Genomic DNA, 9081 nt, shown 5'->3' on the forward strand with positions numbered 1-9081 from the left:
TCGCCGTAACAGTTGCGGCTGAAAATGAAAACAGCCATAAACTCGCCAAGCTTCAGCGGTGCACTACGGGTGACAGCACAAGCATAGCAAAAGACAGGCTGGCAGAAGTGCAGCGCTGTAAGAAAAAAGCTACCAGGGAACAGCGACAGCGATTGGCAGGGCTATCATCTGTTCCTTCAAAACAAGAGGGCATTCAGGAAAGGATACAAAAAAAAAATTGCCCCCGATTTACCTTGTTCAGGTAAACGCGACTTAGGTGGGCTAGCATGTTCGCTCATTTTTAGCTTTCTTTATCTTTGTTTTTCTTTTATAAGCTGGAAAGTTTCAGTTCCACCCAAATGCTCTCGCAGTCTTGCCTCGGGTTTCGTCTGGCGAAACGCCGCCAAAGCTCGTTGCGATTCGTATTGCCTCTCCCTCTGTTCGGCGGTCTCTGAAGCCACTTCTAAGCACCTCCCGAACGCACGTTCCTCCGGCGACTTCATCATTCGCATCTTCTTTCTCGACCTTCGCGTTTTTCGCCAGAAAAAAAAAATTAAAAATTAAATCGGCTTTGTGAGGGGGGGGGGGGGGGGGGGGGGGAGTTACGCAGTAACTGTCTCGCATATCTCGGTGGACACCCGAATCACGCCTTAAGGGAAGAGATAAAGGATGGAGTGAAAGAAGAAAGAGGTGAGGGGATATTTAACGTGCACTGACATCGCAGGGCGCCTTTTTGCGTTTCGCCTCCATCGAAACGCGGCCGCCGTAGTCGGTTTGAAGCCGGGTACTCCGGGTGAGTAAACGAGCGCCTTAACCACTCAGCCACCGCGACCGGTCTTCGTCTGTTTCCCCACCCCGTTTAACATGGCTAAACTGTCTTCGCCGCTTACCTTCGGCTTGCCACCTCCGCTTTCTTCTTTTGGTGTCTGTGCAGCTCGCCATGAACGATGTTCAGCTTCGTCGTTCAGTTTCGGAATCCGTCGAAGCACCGGCTTCATCAATGATTTACAGTTTGCTACACTGCACGTTCCTGCGGCAGTGTCACCCTTCGTCTCTTTCTGGCATCTGCATGTGCATGCCACCGCGTTTCTAGCTCATCGCTGCAGCTGCCGTGACGCCCTCCTCCGATTGGCTGGAGCTGGCGAGGCGATCACCTTTGCTAACCCGAGCTTGCCCAAGTTACTCTGAAGCTTCAACATGTCGGGTGACGGCTTTTTCGCTAAGGACACATCTGATGCTATGGCACTAAAAATCTCCCGGTAACAAGTGTCAGTCTATGATAGCATTTGTAGTCTACCTGCGCAAGTACTGCAAACCTTGTAAGCGCATAGTCAGTAAACGTGGCTGTGTAAACAATGCCGTAGATTCCCGAGCTTCTCCAACAAAACAAAATTTCGAGGCAGAGCTGCAGTTTCTCATCAAACTGAAAGAGTTGATAACACCTCGTAAAGGACGGCAAAATTGCAGTCAATAAGGTGTAGATCCCTGTTCGGCTTAAATTTCATTGCCTTATGTTTTAAAAAATTCGGTTATTAGTGGCTCTCCCGCACGTTGCTTGCAATTATTCCAGCATCTCTCTGGCGGGCCCAAGCCTCATGTATATTCAGTAGCCTTTAACACCTGCAACTTGCAATACAGTTTCAGAGCACATTTAGCTGGTACATAGAACGGTACGACATCACGCGCAGAAATAAGGGGGCAGCGATGCTCCCATTAGTCAGAGTTGCCAGTGGTCTGGAACCACGCTGTCTACCCAAAGCCATCGTAACTATCTGGTGCTCAAAAAAGAGAAATTTGCAGCATTGTCTTTAAATTTTAGGTGCTGAACATTGCGCGCGTTATGCTGTATACAACTAATGAAGTCCTTTACACAAAGTTAGAAGAGAGTATTTACAGCGCCGCGGTCGGTTAACACATGTCGCTGTCCATTGCAGTGTGTCGCCTTAAACTGCCCTCCTGTCACCTACTACAAGAACGCAGCCATCACCACCATATACCAATTCAGAGAGACATATGTGGCGGCTAAGACGAGCATCAGTCTTACGAAGCACAGCAATGAACGCGGAAGCATCTCTGTTCGAGCCAACGCTGTGCCGTTAATGCGCTAAAACCATTGCCTGCATTTTTTTAATACTGTTCCAAACATTGCGGTAAACGTCGCGACACTATAGGTCGGAATGCAAGGAAATCATTGCGTTTATGAAATAGAGCGGGAAACACGTGTGCAAATCTCGCAGTTATAAAAGCACGTCATCTTGAGGCAAGCCACCCGCTTATTGATATGTTCGATAAAACTATAGCCGTAAACGACTGAAGCTAGCAGTTCAGATTAGTCCAGTCAAGGTCGCCCAGTGACGGCGACCTTACGGCGGGTGCTGCGTCCGGTAATCGATGCGGTCTTGAAAGCAGACATGCCTTCCCCATCATAGGTGACGTTCTTCGAAGGACCGACATCCGTTTGATGGGCAAGAAAACCGGTGAGAAGGCTAGCATCGTCCCTACGCTGAGCAAGCCACAGGCCAGGACCACGCGCCAGGGTCTTGTTCCAGACCACAGCTTCGCATCGTCGCCCGTTCGGCGCTGCCATGGGCTCGGGCTGCTCCCCAGAATCGCTGCACCCGAATGCCTGGGCGAACTGTGGCAGGTGTCGCAGCGGGAAGTTGACGCGGTACTCGGGAGGCAGCCGATTCCAGACCCGAAACTGGCGCGCTTGGTAGGTGTCGTCACTGCGCTCGCAGTTGTCCAGAGCGTAGTAAAGGAAGAAGAGCTGCTCCGAAGTGACGTCCGGCAGCGACTCCAGCCTGAAGTCTACCTTCCAGATGCGCTCCGTGCTCAACAGATCCTGCACACACGATAGCGTAGAACTTATTACATGAAATGCGCCTTTGTAAGGAGACATGCGGCAGCGCACTTAAGCTATGCCTTAAGGGTATGACACGTTAGCGTTAATGGGTTAGTGCCCATTTATGCGGAACTGGTGATTCTCGACTAGGCATTCATGGATCCCAGGGAGTACTCATATGCGGTGGTGCAGCGGTTAAGCGATGCGCCACTGCCCTACGATGGAAGGTGCTGTAATCGATGGGGATTGCGAGACCAAGGTTGCTATTCCCGAGCAAACTCTAACGACTAATCATTAGTTTAACTACCATCTGCCACGTTGGGCAGTTTGGTTTGTTTTATAGGGTTTAATGTCCCAAAGTGACTTCGGCTATGAGGGACGCCGTATTGGAGGGCTCCGGATAATTTCGACCGCCTGGGGTTTTTTAGCGTGCACTGACATCGCATAGTACACGGGCCTCTAGTATTTCGCCTACATCAAAATACGACCATCGCGGCTGGGGTCGAACCCACGCTTAGTCACAATACGACCTAGGAAGCCCATCTAGGTTGCTTATCCAGAGGTTTTTCGCTGTCAACGCCGACGACGAGGACGCTGAATTTTATGCAGAACGGGAACCTTAATGCTATCTATCACGTGAAGACGTCTAACGCGAGCACGCGCTTATAATTACCTACTACGAATCGTTTAACACAATTTACAGCCATGTCATGCAAGTTCTCGCTTGGCGCCCGAAAGAGAGGGAGAAAATACAGATGGACAGAGGCTGAAATGGTTTGGATTCGAATAACTGTATAAGCAGAACGCGCTTTTAGAATTAAGCTTTTTGATGCTATTTCGTTCCTGCGCATTCCATTGCCTGAAAGTTTCGCCAATTTTGCTTTCGTTTCGTTAGCTTTTAGAGCTCGCAAATAGGTTATGGTTTTGCATTTCCTTAGTAAAACGAGCTGTTGGGCAACTTAAGGGACTTTCTTCAATTCTACGATTATCAATTCTACAATAGAGCAGTAGTGCAAAGGGCTCTGCTTGTCAAACATGATCGAGAAGTCGTCAACGTCTCGTTACACTTTTATGCGTTCGTCCGGGTGAAAAACAGACTAAATTCTGCTCAATGCTGGATAAAAACGTCGGTTAGAATGGCTGCCACACATTTTTTCCGCATTTTTTGCGTTTTATTACCTGTCCCAACTTTATGGTTACCTGCTTGCAACGAAAGCGCTATTCTCACCACTTTAACAGTAACGTAGACAGTTTCCATTTTCCTCCATGTGGCCGCCCATGGGAGCTACCTGCTTGTTTCTCCAAACAAAAATTACCCGGGAGAATTTGGCTCTCATTTCTTATTTTTGTGCCTTTATATCTCTTTGCATTTACCTTTTCAATTTCTGCATTCCTGCCTGCACGTTCGTTCTCAGACTATAGCTGCTACGTGCGCTCTATGTGAGTGCACATTTAAAGGCATGCACGCTTTTAAATAGCGCACAGAAACAGGGTGAAGCAGCAACCAGCGTGCTCATACCTTGAAGGCGGCGTAGGCCATCGCCACCGCCGCGGTCTGTGCCAGAAGCGGGTAGACCGCCTCGGAAGAGTTTCGAACCACGCCGCTTGTAAAGAGACGCAGATCCAGGGGCATTTCTTGCCAGTCCCTTTCGAGGCATTTCAAAAGACTAGCCAGGCGTCTGCGGGAGCGTTCTTCACTCAGTACCTGAGTCACTACCGTGTCCTCGTTGCTGTTCCAGCTCTCGTAGACGAGCGGCAGCAGACCAAGGTATAGACGCACAGCTGAGCGCGACGCTTGGTAAACAAGCAGTGTGTTGTCCAACGGATGGGAGACATCTAGGAGCCCAACAGGTACGTATACTGCTTGATGCGCAACCTTGTACCTGCGATATAAAGAACACTAGTTCGACACTTTAAACAACCACAAAAGCGTAACGGCGTAGTATTAGTGAGAAGATTCCGTCGCCTCACCTGCTTATCGTGTCGAAGGTGTGACCGTGCTCTCGAGGCTTGATCGTCTCCCTGATTTGACGAAGCCGTCTGAGGTGGTACTCACCGGCCACACGGACAAATATGCTGACTGAACTGCGTTCCTCCATCTCGGTGGGCCGTCTATCAGGGCAGAGGTCATCGCGCAACAATGAGCCGGCGAAGAAACGTGCCACGTTAAACCTGCCAACAATATCGGCAAACGTGGCAATGCTATTGCGAGTCATCCATTTTAGGCGTCCCAGGTTGCGGTAGAACTCATCCTCCAGTCTCCCCAGCCAAATGCGAATGGACGCATACGTTCCCGCGGCAGACAGCTGCATGGCTAGGGCTTTTGACACGCACTCCGGCTGAACGCTCTCGATCATTCGAAGACATAGAAGCCAGTCTAGGTCCGGGCTCAGTACACGGCCCCCCAGTTGCACTGAAAGGATGCGCCGAAGGTTCGCAGAGCTCTGCCGCTCCAAGAGCGGCGAGAAATTTACCACGACGAGGAAGCCCAAGTAATTCAGAAAAGAGACGACAACGTCATCTGACGTGACCTTCTGAAGTTGATTCGCGAGCAGGTCATAGCTCCTCAGCACGACCGGTGTGTATGCCGCTACGTCATCCTCAAAAACAGTGTTGATAAAGATGCGTAAGTGGTCATAGGTATCGACAAGATCGCCAAAGTTTCCCACGATTACATCCGAGACGTCTCTCTCGTGTCCTATTTCTGCGAGGCTTCTGACAACTGAAACAACTTGAAGAATAAGATTTTCAACTTCGCTCACCCAACCAAACTCCTGGGCTGCTTCCAAAACGGCCAGTTTCAGTGTTTCCAACGCTGCGGAGTTCGGTCGCTCATTGAAATACAAATGGCGTGGGTAGCTGAGCTCTACCGTGCGGTTGGTATGGCCACGTTGAAGACCTACGGTTACGTCCAGAAGAGATGTGATTCCGTACTTGCGAATGAGCAATCCAGCCATGCGCCATATCTCTCCTGCATGCAAATAAGAGCCGTTGTAAGGCCAGGTATTTATTGGCAATGTCGCGAAGACTTCCTTCTGTAGAATGGCAAAAGACTCCCCCGATCGGACGGAGCAAGCCCTGTACAAATCCCGCACGAGGTCGACGCCCATATTCTGCTCGTCCAAGATGTAGTCACGTAAGGTGCCTGCCAGGGTTTCTTCGACAGTAGTGTCGACCGACATTGCTACTCCGTCCCCGAAGTCCTGTGCTGGGGCATCTTCCAAACTACTGCAGACATAGCGGTAGAAATTATTGCAAGGAGGCCACTCCCTGCTAATGTGGCGCCTTAAACGCTCTCCTTCCTGAAGGCAAATGTCCGTGGAGCAGAGATAAACATCTGGCGATTCTTCGCTAGCTGTAGTCAGTGTGATTTCGGTGGGCAGCGTCGATGGTGGATTGTACGTTGTAGTCGGGAAAGTCAAAGGCGTCCATACGTCAGTCTCTCTAGTGCACTGTTCGTCATTCTTCGGACCCCCAATGAGGTAAACCACAAGAATCCAAACAAGACACACTAGACCGATTATTATAGCCAAGCGGCTTTCGGGATACAAGGACCAAAGACCGCCTTTCGCTGGAGTCTGCTTACGAAATTCAGCCTCTGGTGAGGGTGCTGTCTGAGCCACTGGAACTTCGGCGTTTACCACTATCTCATGTTCCTTATCCTCATCGCCTTTATCGCTAACCTCCGCTACTGCTTCAGCGGCTTCGGCATTTTTCTCTGCAGGTTTGGTGGTTTCATTAGCAGATTCTTTCGCACCAAGTTCTTGTTCCGCGCTTGAATACTTCGTGTGCTCTTCATCATTCTCTTGCTCAACTTGCATTGCCGGCTGTTCTGGAGGTACTCCTCCAGAGCAAACGTCAGTGCCGTCATCTCCCTGGCTTCCTTTTCGTTTAGAATCTTGCTCAAGCGCAGTTGCCTCCAGCGCTGAGGAGGGCCCCCTTGGAGCATTTTCTTCCTTTGGCATAACATCTGGTTCCTCCTGATCTGGCAGCGTCATACCCGTCGCACTTTGTCCTGGTGCTATCGAGGGTCGCTTCGTTGCCTCGAGTGACTGCACCCCATGTTCAACCATTATGCCTGTCGATTCTCTATCCAACTTTCCGACCACATCTCCGCGTGCTTCGGTACAAGCCAGCGATACGGAGGTCCTCTTTGAGCCGAGATTTGTGGGATCCTCCTGCTCTTTCGGCATCAAGCTTGTTCGTTCAGCCTGCGAAACGTTGGTAGAGCTCTTCCTTCGTGATGAGGCAGGCTGCGTGTCAAGACGCCCTTGCAGCAACTCCGCATCCCGCTTGCCTCCTTCACTAGGCCCTGGTTGCGGAACAGCGTTCGATGAAATGGAAGAAATCGAAGCTCTCGTCGAGCACCCGCCAGGCTTCCGACGCTGGTCTGGTTTTCTCGCTACCTGTGGAATTTCCGGCGCTTCGTGCCTCTCAGATTCCCAGGTGCGAGCTTCAAAATTCCCGGCGTCCATGTCCGAGATACTAAGCCGGGGTTTTGCTGCTTCCTGCTCAGAAACCCCTTCGTTTCTTGCCAACTGAAAGACGGGCGTCAAGGGCCGAGCCTTGTAGAGCTTCTCCTCGCCGCTTGGCGTTTGCAGCAGTATGAACACGTCTTCTTCACTCAGTTCTTTGTTATCTGTCTGAGGCTGGAAGCCAGATAAAACCGGCATTGTCGGCATCGTGATCTCTGTTGGCAGTACAGGCTGCAGCGCTGGAGCAGGAGGGGCAACGGAGCAGATATTCGTGATGCGTGTCTCGATGGGTGCCGCAGCTCGCTCATGGGAGCAAACCGGAGTGGCTGGCAACGACGCACATCTGCCCGCCCAGTAGGGCACCATCGGTTGGTGTCCATGGTAATGGCCCACCATTGAGGGCTCGTAGTATCGGCATATTGGGGGTCTCGCTGCTGCGCACTTCGTGGGGTGGACATGACATCTATGTTGGCACCTGTGGATTGATAAGGCAGAACTACAAGCCCGGCATATCGAGCACGTTGAAGGGTGCTGAGGCAAATTACAGTGCACGCTGTGGGCGGACGCCGAACGATAGTGATGGCACTTATCATTGCACGAGGTAAGTGCATGGCACTTAGCAGTGCACGAGGTCAACGCATGTGGTTGTGGGAGTGATTGACGCCTCTTAGGTAACTGGACCTGTTTGTTCACTTCATATCCGCTCTTTTTTACCAGGACATCTCCATCACCGATGGAAGACGCGCGGCGAATATCTGCCGACCTGCGACGATTCGCCAGGAGCCTTTCGTGCTGTGCTGAAGACGACCTACGGCGCTGGTCAGTTCGATAGCGGTCTAATACTGATGATCGACGATCGCCTACGTGGGCGACCGACGATCGTCTACGCTGCTCACCAAGTTCCTTACGCCCTCCGGAAGGATCCGCATGAGGCATTTGACGGTCAGATACGGCCGATGACCTCCGTCGGTGGTCAACTCTTGGGCATTCTGACAGTCGTCTACGCTCCTCCTCAAGCCGAGGCCTTCCACGGTCGTGTGCTGCCCATGATCTCCGTCGATGGTCAATTCTTGGACATTCGGACGGTCGTCTGCGTTCCTTGTCAAGCTCGGCATAACCTCTGGAAGGATCCGCATGAGGCCTATCAAGGTCGTGTATGGTCGATGACCTTCGTCGATGATCGACTAGGGGGCATTCCGACGGCCGTCTACGCTCCTTCTCAAGCTGAGGCCTCTCCCCGTCATACGCAATCGACGATTTTCGTCGATGGTCAATTCGTGGGATATCCGATGGTCGTCTACGCAGCTCCCTAAGCTCGTTGAGGCCTCTTGAAGGGCGCCTAGAATGCGGCTTCAGCTTCCCGGACGACCAGGCGAACGCTTGACCTTTACCTTCTGTCCGCACGCCGGCTTTCTGCGCCGTTAGTATCGAAGCAGGACCAGCGCTGGGCGCTTCACAGAACGTTTTTCCCCATTTCATTGAGCTGTTCAGATCGTCCGGAATGCTGGGGAACTGGAACCAGGGGTAGGTCCTCATCGACGTCGGCGATTTTCGGTATTGGTCTGCGGTCATATTCTGAAGTTCCTAATGAAAGACAAACAAAATTGAAGAAAGCAAGTTTTTCAATTTTAAAACTGGGTTAAACAGCCGATAATTAAACAATGTTTGCAAAAAAAAAAGCTCAGCCCGAAGTCAATTTCTCTCACGCAACAACCAAGTCGATTACTTTTCACCCAGATATTTCCCAGCTCAACTTGTATTAATCCTGAGAGATTCGAACTTTGC

At 51.2% G+C, this 9081-nt stretch overlaps 1 protein-coding gene across 1 annotated transcript; it reads right to left on the reverse strand.

The window, feature by feature from the left end:
• Positions 1-2317: 2317 nt before the first annotated feature.
• On the reverse strand, positions 2318-5178 carry LOC149343292 (uncharacterized). Its single transcript, XM_089546924.1, has 3 exons — positions 4793-5178; positions 4341-4704; positions 2318-2821 (listed from the first exon to the last, which is right to left on the reverse strand). Exons 1-3 carry the CDS (start codon positions 5176-5178, stop codon positions 2318-2320), a joined length of 1254 nt encoding a protein of 417 aa, XP_089403050.1.
• Between the last annotated feature and the right edge of the window lie 3903 nt (positions 5179-9081).

This window comes from Amblyomma mixtum, chromosome 5 (genome assembly GCF_055824585.1).
Source record: "Amblyomma mixtum isolate Tamu chromosome 5, ASM5582458v1, whole genome shotgun sequence".
NCBI classification, from domain to species: Eukaryota; Metazoa; Arthropoda; class Arachnida; order Ixodida; family Ixodidae; genus Amblyomma; species Amblyomma mixtum.